Source organism: Mytilus californianus, unplaced genomic scaffold (genome assembly GCF_021869535.1).
Source record: "Mytilus californianus isolate M0D057914Y unplaced genomic scaffold, xbMytCali1.0.p SCAF_9, whole genome shotgun sequence".
Lineage (NCBI taxonomy): Eukaryota > Metazoa > Mollusca > Bivalvia > Mytilida > Mytilidae > Mytilus > Mytilus californianus.
This window is the reverse complement of record NW_026262745.1, coordinates 82,761,655-82,785,348: the sequence shown is the minus strand read 5'-3', so window position 1 is coordinate 82,785,348 and position 23,694 is coordinate 82,761,655. Positions and strand designations below refer to the sequence as shown.

Below are 23,694 nucleotides of genomic sequence, written 5' to 3'. Positions count from 1 at the left end.
ATTGGCTAATGATCGCTAATCACTTTTTACCTGTGGTTTTAATTCACACCTGACAGTGATCACAAACTCAGAATAATATCTTAACAAAAATTGAAATTCCCTGACAAGTGTATTCATTATTTAATTACTTTTCAGCAAAGACAATCATCTAATCTGATTTAAAAACTAAATCTAAAGGTATGTTAAACCTAAATTTATGGAGAAAAAAGAATTTTTTCATGTGCTTTGTTAACTATATAATACGCATGCGTGAAATTGTCTTCAGCAAATTGAGGCTTGCAAATTTAATGTTTAATCGTAAAATGCAAATTGATTTCATGCTAAATTAAACGAGTGCAACTATTGTCTGTTACATTCAAACACTTTTAAAGATAATAAAATAAAAAAGCCATAAAAAGCTGGTGATTTCCTTTCAATTTGATAAACAAAACAAATCCCGGAAATGAATCCGGAATTATTCATACTTTAACTTTATCGCAAACTTCCTGTTTTAACTTTTGTCAAATCGAAAGAAACGTAAGCAATGTCTGAGAGATTTACCATTTTGAGTCATTAAAATCATTTCAATTTTAAACTATTGCCTTCCCTAAACTGTTCTTCATGGTAATGGTAAGACATTTACTTAGTAAAGGAGATGAAACAGCAATACAAGTTCGTTGATGCTATGAATCTATCAAGTTGACATCAACAATTTGGAAAGGGGCACCAACTTTTCAATCATCTCAAAATGACCGAAATTGTGTGGAAAAATTTCCGGATCCTTGGGTGGGGCTATATAATCTCCATGGAAACGATACTTGCAAATGCCAATAAATTTGCATACCAAATATCATTGACTTAACATTAGCAGTTCATCTTTAACTGATCTATTATCACAAACTAATACATATAAACTAAGCAAAAGTTTCAAAGTCAATAGACTATGACTGAGGGGGCGGGGCCAAATATTCTCCATGGAAATGAGATGTGCTAATGTTTATACAACTGAACACCAATTAACATTGGCCTACCACTAATGGTTCCCCTTGAACTGACCTAATCACAAACTAATACATGTTAATTTAGCAAAATTTTCAAAGTCTATAGACCATGACTAAGGGGGCGGAGCCAAATAATCTCCATGGAAATGAGATATGCCAATGCTTATACAACTGCATACCAAATATCATTGACCTACCACTAGTGGTTCCCCATAAATTGACCTAATCACAAACTAATACATGTAAACTATGAAAAGTTTCAAAGTCAATAGACCTTGACTGAGGGGGCGGGGCCAAATAATCTCCATGGTAATGAGATGTGCCAATGCTTATACAACTGCATACCAAATATCATTGACCTACCACTAGTGGTTCACCATGAACTAGACCTAATCACAAACTAATACATTGTTGACGCCGCCGCTGCCGCCGGAAACAGCATACCTATGTTGTGCTTTTTTACTCCGTCAAGGCGAGACAAAAATGTTTTACTATAGAGATCTAATAGACATTTTTTTTTAAATAATTGACCAAACACACTGGCAAACATAGTCAGAGTTAATAAAACAGAAAGAAATACTGTTATGTCATTAGTATTAGCCATCACAAATGAAATTTGGATTTTTAATAATTTATTTTGGATATTTATAGGATCTTAATTATCTAACAGATTTTTAAAAAACTTACACAAATATTTCATAACTGGAAGATGTGAATATGAAAGGATTTTTTTTATAAAAATACAACAAGAACAACATAGTTTTTTAATTATGTCTTCTCTTCATGAAAATCCTCAAATTCTTAAAGATGCATATTTGCAGAATGGAAATAAAACATTTTACTTATTGAAATTTAAATTGCATCTTTACAAAATGAGTTAACATCATAAAGATAAATTTTGCCTTATGCATTTTATGTGAGAATTACTTTCTATAGTAAATTCAAGCATGAATAATTATAAATCAACTTCACAATAAAATGCTCCGCAGGGCGCAGCTTGATACGACCGCAGAGGTCGAACCCTGAACAGTTGGGGCAAGTATGGACACAACATTCAAGCTTGATACAGCTCTGAATTTGGATTGTGATTAAATATTTGACACAGCATAGGTTTCTGACACAGAATGAATGTGGTCTAAGAACTGAAAAATTTTAAATTGGACATTCACCTATTATGGTCCAATATCCAAAATCTAAATACATGGTTAGATTCAGCATATCAAAGAACCCCAAGAATTCAACTTTAGTTTAATTTTGGACCCTTTTGACCTCAATGTGGACAAAGTTGATAACGGGGCCCAAAAATCTAAATACATGGTTAGATTCAGCATATCAAAGAACCCCATATATTCAATTTTTGTTGAAATCAAACAAAGTTTAATTTTGGACCCCGATTTGGACCAACTTGAAAACTGGGCCCATAATCAAAAATCTAAATACATGTTTAGATTCAGCATATCAAAGAACACTAAAAATTCAATTTTTGTTAAAATCAAACTAAGTTTAATTTTGGACCCTTTGGACCTTAATGTAGACCAATTTGAAACGGAACCAAAAATTAAGAATCTAAATACACGGTTAGATTCGGCATATCAAAGAACCCCAATTATTCAATTTTTGATGAAATCAAACAAAGTTAAATTTTGGACCCTTTGGACCTCAATGTGGACCAATTTAAAAACGGGGCCCAAAATCCAAAAAACTTAATACACGGTTATATTCAGGATATTAAAGAACCCCAAGAATTCAAGAATAAAACCCCATTGAAATTGATCAAGAAATAAGCAATTTATAAGAAGTATCTTCTTTTGCACAATACTGTGCAATTGAATATTTCTTGCTATTGCGCAATACTGTACAATTGACAATTTCTTGCTATTGCTCAATATTGTGCTATTGGATATTTCTTGCTATTGCGCAATACTGTGCAATTGAAGATTTCTTGCTATTGCGCAATACTGTGCAATTGAAGATTTCTTGCTATTGTGCAATACTGTGCAATTGAAAATTTCTTGCTATTGCACAATACTTATTATATAAAAATTTACACATCCTGTTTGGTGTGTATCTCCTACCATATCATTATCATTTGCTTTTAAATATAAATCAGAAATAACCAACTTAAAATGGAAAATTTTAAAAGAAAAAAAAAAGGAAAAAAAAGAAAAAAAAGGGGAAAAAAAATCCCCCCCCCAAAATTTTTTGAACCCCCTTATGATTCATCACCCCCAAACTCAATCCCAGCCTTCCCTTTGTGGTATGGTACCTTGCAGTACAATTTCAGAGAGATCCATACACTTGAACACAAGTTATTGTCTTGAAACTAGAAAAATGCTTATTTTTGGCCCCTTTTTGGTCCCCAATTCCTAAACGTTTCAGGCAATTACCCCCTTACTCAATTCCAGCTTTCCCTTTGTGATATGAAACCTTGTAGTACAATTTCAGAAATATCCAAACACTTACACACAAGTTATTGTCTGGAAACTAGAAAAATGCTTGTTTTTTGCCCCTTTTTTGGCCCCTAATTCCTAATATTTTGAGGCAATTACCCCCAAAATCAATTACAGCCTTCCCTTTGTGATATGGAACCTTGTGGTACAATGTCAGAGAGATCCATACACTTACACACAAGTTATTGTCTGAAAGTTACAAAAATGCTAATTTTTGGCCCCTTTTTGGCCCCTAATTCCTTAACTGTTGGTACCATAACCCCCAAAATCAATCCCAACCTTCCTTTCGTGGTATTGAACCTTATGGTAAAATTTCATGGAGATCCATTCACTTTAACTAAAGTTAGAGTGCGAAAACCAATGTGTCTTCGGACGACGCCGGACGACGCCAGACGACGACGACGACGCCAACGTCATACCAATATACGACCAAAAAATTTTAATTTTTGCGGTCGTATAAAAATGAAAGTTCACCAAAATAAAACTGTGACATCATATGCATGTGATTAAGACAATGACCTAAAAAATAACAAACAATATAAAATCTATACCTGATCTTCAACAATTCTCCTCAAATCAAAGCTTAGTCTAGTATTTACGCCAACAGGTGGTTCATATAAAGCTGTGGCTAGCTGTATTTCCTCCCTAAAAGTATTGATTAAATACTTATAATTATTAGCGTTTAATTATCAAATAAATAAGCTTTTGCAAGGAAATAAACTTTTATTACAAATTAATTGTAGTTTTAATTGGTTACGTTGAGTTTCTGTCTCACAGGTCTCACAACATGTACTTGTTTTCATATCTCTACATGAGCAAATTACAATTAAGTGCATGAGCATTGAGAAATAACTGAAAAAATTTACAACAAGTGTGGCAGATATTTTGAATTTTTACATCAATTTTATCCTTTAACAATATTTCCAAAGATAACTTAATTTCAGACTTGGCTTTCAAATATTCGGCTTTGAGAGTTCCTGATGAAGGTAAATCCAGAAAAGCTCTTTGGACGCATAAAATTTATAACATATTATTTAAATTTTTTACTGTGACTTGACTGTTAGTGTTGCTCTCTACCTATTGCAACTTATTCAAAATTCTGACCAAATTGCGGTAGAAATCCACAGTCTAGCCGTGAAAGTGCAAGGTGATAAAAATCAAGCATACTTACAATCCTATAAGACTTTAATTCCACTTCAATGTTATTATGAAAAATCAGTTTGACAGTTTGTATAGAAATTTTATTGTTATTGTCATGCTAAAGGTGATAGGTAGTAATTTTGAACTGCTATAAAAATGTCCAAACTAAGTTTTCATACAATTTTGCTTTCGAAAAGTCTTCTATATTCATAAGAATCAGACATCATTTGAATTAAAACATTTTATATTCAGTAAAATATGTGTGAAAATACAATATGTTTTTAGGAAGTTTCCATGGGAGATAATCAATTTTTCTTTCGAAAAGTCTTCTATATTCATGGAAACTTATTAACAACTTATTGTAATTTCACATATATTTTACTGAATATAAAATGTTTTAATTCAAATGATGTCTGATTCTTATGAATATAGAAAACTTTTCAAAAGAAAAATTGTATGAAAGCTTAGTTAGGACATTTCTATACAATTCAAAAGTACTACCTATCACCTTTAGCATGACAATAACAATAACATTTCTATACAAACTGTCCAACTGATTTTTCATAATAACAACCGACTGTGCGAGGGCTGTATAGCCAGTCAAGGTCGTTAAAAACTTCCATCATCATAATAACATTGAAGTGGAATTAAAGTCTTATAGGATTGTAAGTATGCTTTATTTTATCACCTTGCACTTTCACGACTTGACTGTGGTTTTCTACAGCAGTTTGTTCAAATTTCTGACCAGTTGAATAGTTTGGTTTTATAAAAACAAATTGCAATTTGGTCAGAATTTTGAATAAGTTGCAATAGGTGGAGAGCAACACTAACAGTCAAGTCACAGTAAAGAAGTTTTCACAGTTTAATGTCCCCTTTGAAATTATGCAGATACTCAAGCTGTATTTTTGTATCTACAAATCTTATTTGAAATGAGGGGGTTTGTGGGAAGGGAAGTATTTTCATGAATACTTGAATTCCTGGTTTTGACCAATTTTGCATGGTATGATGATATAAACCTACAAGAAATTTGTATTTTGTTGAACACTAAATGTACTTCTATCTACAAAATTGATATCCCTTCAATAAAAAATACACAGTACCATGATTCTATGTGTGAGATGTTACTTCTGGAATTCAGGGTTGATAATACATTTATACTGAAACAATTATTTGATAATCAGTTTATACAGAACTTGTTATGAATATTTATTCCTGTAATCTGACAGATCTCATACCATATTAGCTGCATGAAAGGTATTAAGACAAACGTTCAAATCACCCATACAAACAAGAAATCAAACTAAGTAAGCAAAAACAGAGGGAAACGTGTAATATACTTCCAATTAGTAAACAAATTGAAAAGGAACCTTAACATATCAAATGACTGAACAAAGGTATATACTTAAGTGTTGTTCTGTTAGGTTTCTTCTGTCTTGGTGATACTTGCTGTATCTTTGGTGGAGGTGAACTCTTTCTTACAGGAGGTATGTAAGGATTAACTGCTGGAGGCAGGGGTGGTAGGTAGATGTTAGACAGACCACCAGCTATCATTCCACCAAGTCTACCAGGGTTGGATAATGTTGGTTTGTTTAATAGGCCCTCTAAATCTGTATGTACCTATAAATTATGAAAATAAAGTATGTTACACAAATAATTCTATCTTCAATTTTTATAAATAGAATCCATTAATTTGAAATAAATTAAAACAACTGTGTATTTTTTTTTAATAAAACAAATTTATTAATCAACCAGTGTTCCATCAGACACAACTATCTTTGTGTTTCCCAGTATAAAATTACATTTATGATATAATGTATAGCTGTTCTGCAATATCAACTTTTTCTTACAATCACAGTTTTTACCTACATAAAGTTATTTCGAGTAACTCAGGTTTCTTTATTTTGAATTTTTGAAAAAAATGTTATAGTAAGAATCACAGATGAATAATTACGGATTTTCTATCTTAGTGTCAATCTATAGCTCTATCCATTTACTAATGCCTATATAACAACTGTTCTTTGGCCCTTTTAGGCTTTATCATCTCTTCAAGCACAAGTTCAAGTGTCTATTAGGTTTGGAATTATCAAACATTTTCACCTAGCTATATAGAGCATCAACCAAGAGACATTAATTATATTTCAATTAAACTATTTCAAAAATTCCCTTTTTAAATAGTTTTGATACACTATACCTCAGTATATTTTTATTGTCAATGTTGGCACTGATGTCAATCTCACACATTATTTATCTATATTGGTTTGCAAACTTGCATTTGAAAATATGATTTACAATTTATATGCTTCTTATGAATATGCATCATTTCAGCTGTATTAATAGAGTAGACATAATGTTTTTATCCTTCTAATGACACAGTTCAATGGCAAAAGTCTGTTATACTTGCCTTCTTTTTAGAAATCCTGTAAAGTTAATTCCAATTTACTACTGACCTGTCCAACTTTTAATGCCTCTAGGACTCTGTCATCCTTCTCCATTGAATGTGCCCTAAGTAGACTGTTCCAAGCAGCTGTTCTCATCCCTTCTCTAGCTTTATCACTGGCCAAACTACGACAAATCTTTACTAAAGATTGTATAGCACCAAACCTTATTCTCCAACTCCAGTCATTAGGACCTAAAATACAAAACCAAAATACAGAATAGAAAAATTATATCAATTCTAAATCAATCTGAGCCATGTCGGCATTTCAAATAAATATGGACCATGTACAAAACTAGAGGCTCTCAAGAGCCTGTGTCGCTCATCTGTATCTACTGTGTTTTTGGAAATCATATAAAATAAGGTTAAAATCATAATAAATAGTATTAGATACCCTAATAATGATCGAGGCCAAGTTTGGTTTAATTTGGCCCAGTAGTTAAATTAAAAGCAGGTCATTCCATTGTAGTCTTACAATAGTTACTGAAGACCCCTTATCATTATTTAAATTAGTTTTCAAGTTGTGACCATCTGAAATTGTTTTTTTTACAATTTTCCCTTAGACTTCTATAGTAAACCCCTATGATCTATTTTTAGCCATGGCGGCCATGTTGGTTGGATGACAGGGTCATCAGATACATTTTTCAATCAAGATACCCTATTGAAAATTGTGGCTAAGTTAAATTCTATTTGGCCCAGTAGATTAAGTGGAGAAGATTTTTGTAAAAGATTATAAAAATTTACGTAAAAATTGACTATAAAGGGCAATAACTTCTTAAGGGGTCAATTGACAATTTTGGTCGTTTGACTTATTTGTAGATCATACTTTGTGAACATTATTGCTGTTTACAGTTTATCTCTATCTATAATAATATTTAAGATAATAACCAAAAACTGCAAAATTTCCTTAAAATTACCAATTTAGTGGCAGCAACCCAACGATGGGTTGTTCGGATCGTCTGAAAATTTCAGGGCTGATAGATCTTGACCTATTGAACATTTTAACCCCATGTCAGATTTGCTCTAAATGCTTTAGTTTTTGAGATATAAGCCAAAAACTGCATTTGACCCCTATGTTCTATTTTTAGCAATGGCGGCCATGTTTGTTGATGGATCAAAACTTTGGATACAATTTATAAACTAGATACCCTAAGTATCATTCAGCTTAAGTTTGGTTGAAATTGGTTCAGTAATTTCAGAGGAGAAGATTCTTGAAATAGTTTACGACGACGACGACAGACGACGGACGCCAAGTGATGGCATAAGCTCATATGGGGCCCTTCTGGCCCCGTGAGCTAATAATTTCTTAAAGAAGAAATGTCAGACGATTTCAGACATGTTAATTTATTGTAGATGTTGTCTAGCCGATAAATTTCTCTCTTCCTATCATAGCTTTTAAGATTAAAGCCAAAAACAGAAAAGGGTATAAATTGTCATTAGAGGACAATAACTTCTATAAGGATTCAACTGATGATTTGGTCATTTGACTTGTTTGCAGATCTTATTTTGATGATAATTTCTGCTCTGTACAGTTTCTCTCTATCAAATTAGGTTTCAAAAGTTACCAAAAAGAAAAAGATGGCTACAATTCATCATCAAAGGGCAATTACTCATTTTGGCCATGTTTGACTTATTTGTAGAACTTCGTCTTACTGATCATTTATGGTTTTTTTAAGCTTCTCTCTATCAATTATAGTTTTTATGATAATGACCAAAAAAAAATGCAATAAATTGGTTGAAATTGTCATTTCAAGTCTATAGGGAGTAGTCTGACTATTTTGGATAAAAAGGACAGCAAGTAGATCCTGACATTCTTAAAACTGTTTGCCATATTTTCTCTCTATATGTAGGATGCAAAAAACTGGTTTTCTGTAGGACTTCATATTTTGAGGGACCATGCATAAGTGACCCCTTAGGGTTGGTATTGCTTCTAAAGATATTTAAATAAATCTAGATACAAATGTATTACTGGAATCCCAATTTATTTCAAGTTTAAAATGAAAATAAATGACATGGACACAGTTGATGCCCCAGCTTGCATATAAACTTATAAAGGACAAACGGACAGAAAGACAAGGGTAACACTTAATGACCCCTTTGGTGTGACGGGGGCATAACAATAGTGTTATTTTAACACAATAAAAATGTTCTACCCAAAGAAAAATGACAAAAAAATTACCCTCTTTTAAGATGAAAAAAGTTATCTCTGGGTCATGTGAATATCCATGTAGGCATTTTAATACATTTTCATTTGAAAAAGTCTCACTTCAGGGTACATTCACCTGCTCCAGTAAGAGCTACAGTAGCTACAAACTTGTTTTTAATTTTCACTACAAGAATAATCATGAAGTTTACACAGTTGTCTCCCCTTAAACCAAGTATATCTATACTAATTTAAAATATTTTAGATTATTCATCATGTTTTATATGAAAGCTTACATTACTTACTAGCAATAATACAACATCTCCTTACTGTTGAGCATGAAAATTTATTATCGCAAAAGTGAGACATAGTGATCCTAGATTCCATCGTCATTGTCTGCATCAACATTTAGGTTCAGTCTGTGGTTAAAGTATTTTTAGACATCAATACCTTTGTCAAACCTACATGGAATTTTATGAAATTTGGACAGATACTTGTTTATGACAAAAAGACAGTATCCAGAGTGAAATTTTGAAAATATTTATTTTCATTTTTCCGTATTTTACTGATAAATGGACTTATTTATTTTGTATTTACATTGTAACATAGATCAAATTTATTTGTTCAGTGTATGTTCACTGGTGTTAATATGTCTTTTGATTGAGTTAAGCCATTTCAATTGATATTTTATAGTGTGTCTTTCTATGTTGTGATGTTACACTATTGTTTCAGATAAGGGTGAAGGTTTGGTACCATTAAAACGTTTAAACTCGCTGCAATTGTTTGCACCTGTCCTAAGTCAGGAATCTGATGTTCAGTAGTTGTCGTTTGTTGATGTGGTTCATAAGTGTTTCTCGTTTCTCTTTTTTTATAAAGATTTTCCCGTTTGAATGGTTTCATACTAGTAATTATTGGGGCCCTTTATAGATTGCTGTTCGGTGTGAGCCAAGGCTCCGTGTTGAAGACCGTAATTTGACCTATAATGGTTTACTTTTATAAATTTTGACTTGGATGGAGATAGAGTTGTCTCATTGGCACTCAAACCACATCTTTTTATATCTATTAGTTTTTTTACAGTTAACAGTCAGGCTCTGTCTGAGATCAAAGTAATTAAGTCATCAATACCTTTGTCAAACCTTAATGGACATTTTTGAAAGTTGGACAGAAGCATGTTTATGACCAAAACACAGTATCCAGAGCAAAATTTTGAAAATATTTATTTTCTTTTTCCGTATTTTACTGATAAATGGACTTAGTGTTTTTACAGTTAACAAGTAGATACAGTCTGGGGGTTAAAGTTTGTTACACATCAATTAGTTTGTCAAACCTTCATAGAATTTTATGAAACTTTGGTAGAAGCTTTTTAATGATTAAGAGATAATGTCTGAAGCAAACCTTTGAAAATAATTTTTTTTCATTTTTATAAAATTGAGAATGGAAATGGGGAATATGTCAAAGAGACAACAACCCGGCCAAAGAGCAGATAACAGCCGAAGGCCACCAATGGGTCTTCAACGCAGCGAGAAAATCCTGCACCCGGAGGTGGTCCTCAGTATTTTTAGTATTTTTCTGATAGATGGACTTCGTTTTTTACAGATAACATTTACAGACATTCTGGGGATTAAATTTTTTTGACATGATAAATTTATAAACCTTCATGGATTGTTATGAAACTTGGACAGAAGCTAATCTTCAAGACCAATAAATAGCATCTAAAGAAAAATTTGAACTTTTTTTTAAATTCTGTATTTTACTGATAAATGGACACACTTTTTAAGTCAACATTACACTTTTACACTGACAGCAGCAATTGCAGGCGAGACACAGGGTTCTATGGAACCCCTTACAAATTTTTTTTATATTACTAATTCTTTCTATCAAATACATGTTGTGGTAATAAACAATAAATTTCCTCCATGGCAATTTTTTGAAGGGGAATAACCCCTTATATTTTATACCAAACTGTTTATAGCACACACAACAGTTTTCAAGATATAAGACAATACTGTTATTTTACACCTATGTTCTCTTTATAGTCATGGCAGCCATGATGGTCTTGCACCAGGTTCACCATACATAACTTTAAGCGCTATACTCTAAGGATGCCTAGTTTGGTAGCAATTAGCCTGGTATTTTTTAGAGTAGATTATTGTAAAACTTAACAGAGGTTAGACAGACGACTTAAGCCAAGTGATGAAAATAGCTCAAAGCGGCTCATTTGGCCATGTGAGCTAAAAATAAATGCTTTTAATAAGGAAACTTTCATCATATGCATATTTGCTATGGAGATAGTTTAGAAATTGGTACCATTAAACTTATATTTAGTAATGTCATGAATGTATACACTTTATTTTGGGCCTCAGCTGTATTCTACATCAAAACTTAAATTTACCTCCATCCCTAACTTCATTGGTGGCATGAAAGAAAGCCAAGTCTAGTAGTCCGGCACTGACTAATGGTACACTGGAATAACCACGCTTGAATGGTTCTGATACATCTTTATTAATACCCATTAATGCTATCTTTTGTATATTAGCATTACTTCCATAAAGGCAAATCTCTGCTAAAGTGTCAGTAAAAGTAATGGCAACTTCCCAGTGCCAACCATTGATTCCAGGAGTGTCTGATACCTGCAAAAAAGTAAGTCAAAGGTCCTGCACAAATTATCAATTTAAAGGATGGGATGTCCTGGACTTCTGTAGTTCAAAAACCAAAAGTTCCCTCCCAGAAAAGACACGTCATGGACCTTGGATATATACATATTTAAACTCCTAAATAAAGACAGTTATTTTGGCAAGTTTGAATTGTTTAACATCAAACCTCTCTTCATGCTGAGTTTTGTACTAGATCTCTTTATTGTTTGTTGTCTGAAAGTCTTGTATTAGTCCTTCAGATTTTCAGTGTATCACATTCCATTCAATTCTTAACTCTTAAAATATGTTGTATACAAATACCATATTACCATAAAGGTGAACATAAACTGTATATTCCTCATCATTTAGAAAATTTGAGTTAGAACATAACAATAATCATATCACAAATTGTGCTTTTGGGGAAATAAGAAAAATCAAAAAAATTTAAAGGATTTAAAAATAATTGAAGTTAAAAGAAAAATGATCCATGCACAAAATGATGGTTTATAATGTTACTACTAAAACTCATCAAAGACAACAGGATAATAAGTTAGTAAGCATCATCAATTTAAAGTTTTAAGAGCATTTAAAAAAAAGAGAGCCAAATCTGCATTATAAAACCCACTTTCAGGTTGCTGAGCAGAGTGGTAGTTTCTACTTGATGGAGACCATGCAATGCTCATGGAATGCCAAGCAGCATCATAGCACTGATTTCAGGCATTCCTGTGTTTAATGTTTGTGGATTTGTCCAGGGGTATCTACCCAATATCTCTACTTTTTCCAATCTCATTCTTCACATGTTAACAAAAAAAAATTCAATATCTTATACTTCTTTGGTCAGTTCAATCTTAAAGCAGAACAGGTATTTAATAATTAACAAGCTTTTAAAATGACTGCATAAAAAGTTGAAGTGAACTCACAGGTAAATTAGTGTAAGTAGGAACAGAGCTAGCTTCAGATGCTCTTCCACTTGGTAAATCTGATCCTACTTCAGCCTTCCAAGCGGTACCAGGTAAAGGGTCAGACTGATAACTAGAGGCCCTTTTAGAATCCCTAGTAGATGGATTTGTTCTCACTGAATCTCTGGTATATGTTTTAATTCTGTTTTTGTCAGTAATTTTGTTCTTTGCATTTTCAGCAAATGATACTTCTCTCTCACGACTAGCAGTTGTCCTTTGTGGTTTTTCTTTTTTCAAACTGGACTCAAACTTTTCTAGATTTTCAATACTTAGTGCAGTTTTTTGTTGTTCTGGTGACTTTTCTGGAGAGTTGTCCTGTTTTTCTTGATCTGATCTTGTATGTTTAGATTTTCTGGCCGAGTCATGATCTTCCTCACTACGTTCATAGATATCACTAAGACTTGGTTTAGAACTCCCAACACTTCTTGATTCATGAGCTTTTTCAGAGTTGTCACTGGTAACACTGTATACATCTATAAATTGAGAACATTAATTTAATCTCCTTATTTTTCACACTAGACTACAATCATGTATCTTTAAAGTTTTCAACAATAATTTAATTGTTGACACCATTATTACCTCAAGTAAAATCTAAACTAGGATCACCTGAATCAATCTCTTACATCAAAGTAATTCAACATCTATCATATCTTATTTGATTAAAATTATATTGCACAGGACAACTGCAGGAGAACTAATTATCATTAACAAATTACTGATGTCTGCTGTCAAAAAAAGGTTTACGTTGACCAAGGTTATCATCTTCCTAGTATTCTTGGATTCTCATACACAAAAATATTTAACTAACAAATAATTCTTTCATGTCATGTCATGGTAGGCATTATATTTGTTAATATCTTTACACTGAATGTTAACAAATATAATGCCTTTCAATGTTAAAATGAGCATAGAGCATGACATGAAAGAACTAAGTGTATTTGGATTCTTATAGGAAAATTCAAACTTTTGTACTGTCGAATGGATCTATAAGACATGTACATTTGGAAGGCAGCAACTTTGATTTCATTATGCAAAAGCGTACTCAAAACCAACAGTTTCATGATTAAAAAGCGTACAAATACATGTGTACTTACATCTAGAGTAATGATTTTATTTAATTTCTTAAAATACAACTGGCCTTGCAATTTTAATTGTGACGTCAGGCATGTGCAACCCATGTTCTATTGAAATTAGAATATGGCTTTGTTCACAAACAGAAAGAAGAGAGTCATATTAGAACATTAGTTGTAAAAGGTTGCAGAGTTATAATAATGCTTCCATAAAAACTTAACTCATTTAAAATGAAATAAATAAAGAGTCATCACTATTTCTGGAATATTTATTTCTACTGCCCACTTAGACCCTACAGCCAAATTTCAAAAGAACAAAACAATACTGGTAAATATTTGATTCAAGTATTAGTTTAATCTTAATATATCATGTAAACTTGTCACAATATTTCTTTTTATCTAAGGAAATTTTAACTTCAATTAACTGTTAATAAAATGTTGAAACTGGTTCAACCCCACCACAATTGATTTTTGTCTTTGTTTTTATGCCTTTTTTGCAGAAGAGTGGTTGGTGTGGTCTCAGATCAAATTTTGTTGGCAATTCTAGTTATCCTTTTTATATGTATTAGCTATCTCTGAGCAAAACTAACAAATTAAAAACCCTCTGCTCCCCTCATTTGATGAATAGGACATATTCAGAGTTTTGTTATAGAAACTCCCAAAATTCATTCTGTTAAAAAAAATCAATAAAAGTGAATTATGCCAATGTCATGAATGTTTTCTTTGAAATCCTGATATAATTTAGGACAGGTTGAAAATACAAAGTATAAAGGATAAAAAGATTGACAGACAAATGGCACTGTGATAACTACACAACCAGCTCACTGTGTGGGAGTAATAATAAATAATGTGCATAGTTTGCAAACAACAGTGCAATGATAACAATAAATAATACACATAAATTCAAATTTAGTAGCTCCTATACATCTTTAAGTGAATTTGTATCATATAAAACTTGTGCTTTATATTTCTTTGTGCAAAAAGTGTACTCTTTATATTAAAAATAATGTGCTTCCTGTGTGTTGTCTTACCACGACCTGTTTCAACTGAAAACATTAAAAGATTTCTATTTACAGGAAATCAGTCTGCAGAAGTAAATCATAAAAACAAAATAAAAGAAGCATAGAAAAATTTAACAAGAGGCTCAAAGGAGCCTGCCTCCCTGATACGACTATCAAACAAAGCAGATGTTTTCCATGATGAACATGGGGATCATGTGCTTGTGTTTTTGATGTTTATTTATTTTACTGTTATTAAAGAATTGAAAAAATTTCCTGTTCTTATTTTTATTGTACATTTTGTATTTACCTACTGTAAGTTCAATGATTGAGTTTAAAAAGAGTGAGGGTTGAGATAAATAAACTGTTGACACAGAGATATGTCTCACTTTTTTGTAAATTTCGTCTATACTGATTGTATCTTCACTCATAGTTCTTGAGATGCCTTAGAGAGACAATCATAATCCTTGACCTTTTCTTACCTGAGTCATCTGATCTTGAACTGTCTGGTGGAGATCCTCCCTTCACTTTAGGTCTTGACCCTCGAGCTAGACTATGAAGGATTTTCATCGCTGCTATATTGGATTTAGCTGCTTCAGCCAATATTTGTAAAGCTATCATGCTGTCAACCCTAAAAAGCAATGCATTAAGTAAAAATTTGACCTCCAATAAAAAAAAAGAAATCCTTGACTTCTTTTACAATTTCCTGGCCAATAACTATATCATACCTGTGGTTTGGTAAAAATCACAACTGATCTATACTCTAACCATGAAATTAATGAAATAATGTAATGTTGTAATCTAAACTCTTGTACATGCTGACATTGCTCATTAATTATACTCCAACTCAATGATGTTGACTAGAAAAATGTGACTTTAATTTCATATATATGCATGAGGTGAGAGTTTTGTTTTGTTTTTTTGCTCCATGTTGAAGGTTATTTTGAGATGAAGAACAGCAATAAAAGTGCTGTTCCTTTGCTTTTTTGTGTTTTTTTTTTTGCAGTGCATGTACTGATTTTGTGTCATTGATGGATACCCCATATCCTTTGTTTTTCTATTAGGAAATTTAAAAGATTTAATTTTTCAGCAAACTGGAAACAGAAAATCAAAGGAAATAAAAAAACTTCATAACATTTGGCAGTATGGGATTAAGTTTGGTTTCCAGAAGCAACAACTTGCAGTTGCTGAGAAAAAGCCATCAGAAGTGTGTTCAGGAGAGACAGAGTTTGAAGTATGGGTATAATTGGGCTTGTTGAAATCAAAACCATAGAATAAGTTATCCAGAAACCCGAAAAAACATTTTCTGCAATAATCTGCAGCTACCTCAATCCATTTAATTTTTTTTTAGGAACACAATAATATATATCTATCTTGTCTTTAAAGATAAACATATAGGTCAATGTATGATTTTTTATGGTTAGAAGTAGCAGTAAAATATTTTTTCTGTAGGAGTACGGATATCCCAACCTTAATGGTAGTAAAAAATTTCATTTGCATCATGCAAATCTGGTCGAACAATTGAAAATTAGAAACAATGCTTTTTACTATTGTGTTTTCAAACCCTATCTACAAATAATAGTCATGAGAGAAAGGTAAATATTTCCTTATAATAAAACCATCTACTAAAATAACCATTGATTGAAAAATGTCAACATGTCAACATAGATTGAAGCTAGTTAAGCACTTACCAGTTTTCATTTGACAATCCCATTCCACAGGTAGCTAGAGCTTGCAAGGCTTCAGCCAACCCACCACCAAGATGATTGGTACACCTCCACACATCCAAAGCATGCCATAAGGTTGGGCTCAGATCATGTACGCTACTACTAATTGCCCCACTGTGAGCTGAGTGGCTTTGTCTCTCACTATTTTCATGTCGATCATGTGCTGTTCCAGATGTTCCTCTGCTGTAAGGCTGAAAATACAAGATAATTTTATACTAGGTAATTAGATTACATGTATTTCAGAAACTAATGTAGAATTCTACTGTGAATTCATTATTATTCATGTGATACAAATTTTCGTGGATAATTTTCATGAGTATTGGTGAACCATGAATTTAACTGTTCAAAGAAGTACAAATTTTCTAAAAGCTTGTATGCAGACTTTGACAAAACCACGAAATCAAATATCCACCAAAATGCAAATTTCCCTCAAACCACAAAAATTGATACACACGAAAAAAAACGAATCAAGAAAAATCTATTTTGTTTTTATAGAATAAAATTTGATGTTTAAATCTACTCAATAGACCATTAAACATATATGCAACTCACCAGTAGTTACCCTTGTCTCCATATATCAAGCTTAAAATCCAAAAAAAATTTTATGGAGTTAGCATAATTTAATTTCTGCATTCAAAGAACCTAAATGTCTGACAACTGAACTTGGAAATAAAAAATAAATTTGTAAGGGTTCCGCGGAACCCAGTGTCTTGCTTACTTTTGCTGTTAGTCGCAGGCTCAACAAAAATGGGGGAAAAATTATTAAAAATGTTCCTCTAGATACTATCTTTGATTGTCAGAAGCTTCTATCCAAGTTTTTTTAAAAATCCAGGATGGTTTATGAATCTAATAAATGTTTTAAAAACTTTAACTGCAGACTGTATGTAATGTTAACTGGAAGAAAAACTAAGTCCATTTATAAGTAATATATGGAAAATTTCCCTCTAGATACTAGCTTTTCATCATAAACAAGCTTCTGTCCTAGTTTGGTACAAATCAAGGATAGTTTAAGAAAGTTATTAAAAATTTTAAAACTTTAACCACAGAGTGAATGTAATGTTAACTGGCAGAAAAACTAAGTCCATTTATAAGTAAAATACGGAAAAACAGGATTTTTTTTTTTACAAAATTTACTTCTGGATACTATCTTATGACCATAAACAAGCTTCTGTCCAAGTTTGGTAGAAATCCAGGATAGTTTAAGAAAGTTATTAAAATTTCAAAAACTTTAACCATAGAGTGAATATTTGTGGACGCTGCCGACACCGCTGATGGAATGTAGGATCGCTATGTCTTGCTTTTGCGACAAAAGTCACAGGCTCGACAATAAATCAATGAAACATATGAAATATAGGTCAGATTCATACATTTGTTATTGGATACTACTCTACTCTTCTAGATTCTTGTATGTGCTTGAGTTACTTAGTATCTGATAATGGACTCAGACATAAAACTTATTAATCAGTAAAGCATCAATGCAGGTCATAGTGACTTATTTTCTATTCAAGTCTTTTTATACTCCTCAAGAAGCATCCTTATACCAAGTTATAAGATTGTAGGTTACTAAGTCTATGAGAGGAACTTGTATGTTAAACTTAATACTAGGAAAATAAATCAATGAAGTGTAAAATGTAGGTCAAAAAGACATATGGTGTGCTGCTATACTGTAAAGGTGTGCTGCTGTACTGTAAAATAATGAATGTAGAATACAAGGAAGAGTAACACATTATTTATTGGATGCTGTTATATTATCTAAGATAGATCGATTAAAAAAGCTTCAATGAAACATGAAACTAAGCATTAATATTCAATAACATGTAAAATGAATGTCAGAGTGATCTATTTTAGTGACACCTGCTTTACTATGAATAACGGAAAAAGATATAGTTCAGAGTAACATATTTTTGTAGAATTCTGCTATATCACCCTTTATCGCTATTTTACGAAATTTTCCTTTGATCTTGCTGACTGATAATTTCCTTTCTCAGCGGAGTCGAGTGATATGAAAATTATCGCTAGAAACTAAGGGGGCATGTGGCGTTGCTAATGAAATTGACATGAAATTGACAATGTCATCATAGGTAAAATAGCGATAAACAGATTATCATTGGTCATCTCAACTCAATTGATTTTCTCACTTTCGCCGTACCGGCTCAAGCGAGAAAATCAATCTCGTTGAGATGATCAACGATAATCTATAAATATACATCCCAACATATATAAAGCTATAAGATTGTAAGCCACTTAGAAGCTGATGATTGAATGTGGATGTATAATGGAACTATTTTATTTAAATAGAGTATTAATACATAATACGTTTTGGAATGCTGGTCAGTAGTTACTCGGGGACACTCGCATGTCTAGGTTTTTAACCAATCAGCAATGGGGTTTCCCAGTCACTGCCGCATGTGCTTCTCGTTTACTAATTGTTTTTCGAGATCATACTAATTAACCAATGAGATTCATAGCTAATTTTTAATTAACCAATCAGCGCTTAATTAGCCGGGCTTTTGTTTTATGCACACAGGCTCAACTATTCCTAAAGCAACGCTTGCTTGCAGCAGCCATTATTATTTTACTTAATACAAGTCAAAGAAGCATAAAATGTAGGTCTAAGTGATTAACTATATGTGGGATGTTGCTATACTCCCTGACACACATCCATATACAAAGTTATAAGATTGTATGTCATTTAGCATTTAAAAACAGAAATGTTATGTAACCCTTAATATAAATCAGTAAAGCATAAAATGTAGGTGCAGTTAACCTTTATAGTGGGAGGTTGGTATACTTCCAAAGCAGCATCCATCCACAAAACTCTTAGTTAATTTGGTAATAGTAGAAAAATGAACTCAGATGTAAGATTTAATGTTAGTCAATAAAGCACAAAATGTGAAACTACTTTTCATGGGAGGTCTTTATACCTAATTTGATGCCTTCATTAAACAATTAATACGATTGTAGGTCAACCTGTATCTGAGAACTGAACTTAGATATAAAACTTAAATATAGTATAAAGCCAATGAACCATGGAATAAGGGTCTTGTGAACTCCATCTTCAGTCACATGGTCAGTCACTCCAAGATGCAAATATATATTTATAACATGTCTGTTTGTTTATAAGTGTCTGATATTAAGTGACTGATTACACAAATGTGGATACAGACTCTGATGGAACTCCAATGGTTTCCCGTAAATACAAATGACAAAGCATTTAATAAAAATTCAGAATTATTCAAATTTAACCTCAAACAATTATCAAAACATCATATGTTGCAACCTTTTTTCGACTGTCAATATACAATTAAAGCTGTTAAGAAATGAAAAGAGAGTTACCATACTTGGTCGACTGAGTGGTGTCCGGGGTTTTGATACATTATCTCCTTCCTTTATCTCTCCAGGTTCCACTTCAGTGTCTGCCATGATTATTTTCCCAACAGTTATAATAAATCTTAGTGACAACAAGGCATTTGGATATGGGCTGTATGCTTCTTGACATTCAGATAAACCTGAGAAAAATAAAAATAAAATGAATATGTAACAAAACTATTAATATAATTATTTTGAGAAAATTTCTCTGCAACTTCAAAATACAATATTCACTTGACTATCCATAAACAGTCAGAAATATTCTTGTTTTTCAGTATAAAATGAACAACCTTAGCAAGTAAATTCACTACATTTCCTACCTTCTTCAGTCAAGAAAAAATTCAAAAGAGATAAATCTTGCTGCAGTATGAAAATATTCTCCTTTTCTTCTTGAATCAACTTGTAATTTTGATGTGATAGCAGAGGGCCTTTAATTATCGTTCCTCAAATCCCAAGCCTTGGTGGCAGAGTGGTTTAAGAAGTCGAACTACTGTATCACTAGCCAGTGAACACTGAGGTTGTGAGTTCGAATCCCGCACAGGCAGGTGCACTCGACTCCAATCTTAATTGACTAGGATTGTTAGTTTTCCTACCAAAGGTAGGTGGTTCTCTCCGGGCACTCTGGCTTCCTCCAACAATAAAAAAAACCACCACGAAATAGCACAATAGTTGTTGAAAGTGGCATTAAACACCAATCAATCAATCAAAACCTCAAAAATGTTCTAAGATTCCCATTTTTCTGTTAATCCTGTTTCAAACTACTACATTCAATCATGCTTTAAGGATAGAGAAGTTTTAAATTTGTGGAGGGTTCTGAGTTAGTATAAAAGTGTAATGTTGACTTGCAAAACAACTTAGAATAATTATCAGTAAAATACAGAATATGAATTAGAAAACTGACACATCAGGAAGGCCCTCGTTTGCACATTTTTGTGTGAGGAACAGAAACAAATGATTAAAACTGATGCAAACAAAGCAATACATTTCATTGGGTATAAATTTTTTGTCAAGTTTTACAATACAAAACAATTTAGGATGTGATAACGAAAATATGAAGTTTCAATAATATCTGAGAACTATGAATTCTTTTATGTATTTCTGCATCCAATTAGAAAATAGAGGGAGACGGATAGTTTTTCACACAGGGTAACTTAAGAATAGCATAACATCCACATATTATGTACAACTGTGCTCACTTTCATTGGAGTCAAACCCATACTAAGAAATAAAATGTCATTGAAGTGAAAAAAAGTAAACATGCAGTTTAAGGCTTACCATCTAAATATGTAAAGAGTCTGTTTTTAAACTCGTTTTGTCCTTGGAGTTGTCCTGCCATGTGATGGTAAAACAATCGGGTGAAAGCCAGTTGTCCCATCTGTAATTCGAAAATTCATTCTTAAGTTAGAGAAAAACATCTCCTAAAAATGCTATAGCAAGTGAAAGGAATACAGTTTGAATTAAAATACTTTTTAATTAGATGACTTTTATGTCTATATATATGCATATCTCCATATATGAAATTGTGTCCACTTGGACCTAAATAATAAACTAAATTAAAGTCTGCCTAAAATGTGTTTTTATTAGAGAATAGAATTAGAGAGCCTGTCATAAAAATCACTAACACAAATAATATGGACCCATATGTGAAGCATCATAAATGGAGACTCAAACTACAGTTAACCTTCATGGTCTCGAACTCGGTTGAGTTGAAAGTTCAGATGAGTCGAAATTTTTCTGTGGTCCCGAAACTTTGTTCCATACAAATATATGTTTTTTGACTCCTGATGAGTCCAAATTGGATGAGTTGAAATTTCGGTTGTGTAGAACCAAAGTTACCGTCCCAAGGCTGGCAAAAGCATATAAATGGCATTAGTTGTGTTGAAGTAATACACATATGTCAAAACATCACCTCAGGGATTTAAATGGATTGACCAGTTTATCTGACAAGTGACAACACACCTGTGTAATTAAATTTCCGGTCATTGACAACTGTTTTGATTTATGACATTCTTTTCAACTACTAAATCACCGTCTTTAATCTTTTGTATTCTCTCGGAGAAAATATCTAAATAAAAGAAAATGAAAAGAAATCAAAATTTTCTAAACATCTGAGAAATTAATAACCTGTGTTATATTTAAGATTTGTGTTGTTTCATTTCAACACGCCTTTGAAGCAATGTCAAAAATTATTCTCACGGCCAAAAACCACCGGAAAATTGTAACTATTCAAAGAAATAACAAAGAGACAAAAAAAACTTAATTTTCTTATAATTATATCGATCCCGACTCATATATATATATGAATCGGGATCGATATAATATATATATCGATTCCTAACATCACTGAAGAGACATTAATTGTCGAAATCCGGATATGGTGTACAAAATTTTGCACCTGATGTTTGCGGTATACCATCTTTTCCGCAAGTTTATTGTTTTCTGTTTGGTAATAAATTAATTATATTATCCATTTTGTTACATCTTTTGATCCGTTTATTTGGCAATCGCCAATGGCAGTCAGCAGGGTTTAAGAACATCAGTTGTTTTCAACCTGCTAGTCAAATGCGTTTTGTTAAAATATCCTTTGTCACTTTTTTGGTCTTTTGGAAAATGTTGTTTGTGCTGTATTTAGACCCCTCTACAAAGAAATTTGTTTTGCATGCACACGTATAAAAATTGCGGTTTTTATCCAACGCAATCAAAGGTTTGAACGTTGTTTTCAATTTAGACTTGTATATATATATATATATATATATATACAAGTCTAAATTGAAAACAACGTATATATATATATATATACAAGTCTAAATTGAAAACAACGTTCAAACCTATGATTGCGTTGGATAAAAACCGCAATTTTTATACGTGTGCATGCAAAACAAATTTCTTAGATGAGGGGTCTAAAGACAGCACAAACAACATTTTCCAAAAGTCCAAAAAAGTGAAAAAGTATATTTTAACAAAACGCATTTGACTAGCAGGTCGAACAACGGATGTTCTTAAACCCTGCTGACTGCCATGGCGATTGCCATATATATATATATATGGATTTATCTTAGCCTTACCAAGCTAAACAAGAGTTTTGTCCCTTTGTCTGTCAAAAATAAACTTCCGGTATTCTTTTGAGTCAAAAAATGGGTATCTCGAAATATTTCTCTGATCCGACTGACTTCGAGATAATGAGAGTCGACTAGATCTAGAGGTGTTTTTTATTTTTTATTCAAATACAGTAAATTCAGTGTATTTATTTTTTATTTATTATTGTGATTGTTGAAAAATGAAAAAAAGTGCTAGGTTACCAGTAATAGTTTTGTTTTTAGGAAATTCTGCATATAAATGATGCTATAATAATTAAAATTGGGAGTTTTTATTTTTGTGAAACTTATATGCTGTCCTCATTTTCGCAATATAAAAAAAAAAACATCACAAAATTTTTTAAATTATTTGTATCATTGATATGTCATAAGTGAAGTCTACAGGCATCAATTCCTATTTCCAAATAAAAAAATCATTAGTCAAAAAATCCTCAGGAACATTGCCTTGTCAAGCTTTAATAAACAAGTCTAAACCAAAATTTGGAAATAATTAAACAAATGCAATGATATGATTGGAGGAGCAGATATTTTTTCTTCATTTATAATAATTTACCATTTATTTCTCCCAATTCGTTTGTATAGCTTTAACTCAAACAAGGCTAAAAAACATGCACCAGTAGTAGAAAATGAGAAAGAATAACAAGGATAAAAGTGGATCAAGCCCAATCTCCTCCTGTCCATCCTGGTCCCAAATTT

General features: G+C 32.2%; 2 protein-coding genes across 3 annotated transcripts in view; both read right to left on the bottom strand.

The window, feature by feature from the left end:
- Window positions 1–23,694, bottom strand: part of LOC127716481 (pleiotropic regulator 1-like) — a 474,697-nt gene that overhangs the window by 367,801 nt on the left and 83,202 nt on the right. The window lies entirely within an intron of this gene.
- LOC127716472 (transmembrane protein 232-like) overlaps window positions 1–23,694 on the bottom strand; it is a 43,536-nt gene that overhangs the window by 3,170 nt on the left and 16,672 nt on the right. The window contains exons 6-15 of one of the 2 annotated variants that reach the window (XM_052222693.1): window positions 21,179–21,278; window positions 19,871–20,043; window positions 16,499–16,725; window positions 15,290–15,438; window positions 14,841–14,855; window positions 12,701–13,212; window positions 11,540–11,777; window positions 7,018–7,199; window positions 5,973–6,187; window positions 3,982–4,075 (exon numbers count right to left, since the gene is read on the bottom strand). In XM_052222693.1, the coding sequence (XP_052078653.1) occupies window positions 3,982–4,075; window positions 5,973–6,187; window positions 7,018–7,199; window positions 11,540–11,777; window positions 12,701–13,212; window positions 14,841–14,855; window positions 15,290–15,438; window positions 16,499–16,725; window positions 19,871–20,043; window positions 21,179–21,278 (1,905 nt within the window). The remainder of the gene's footprint in view (window positions 1–3,981; window positions 4,076–5,972; window positions 6,188–7,017; window positions 7,200–11,539; window positions 11,778–12,700; window positions 13,213–14,840; window positions 14,856–15,289; window positions 15,439–16,498; window positions 16,726–19,870; window positions 20,044–21,178; window positions 21,279–23,694) is intronic. The other variant, XM_052222694.1, reaches the window with a different exon arrangement.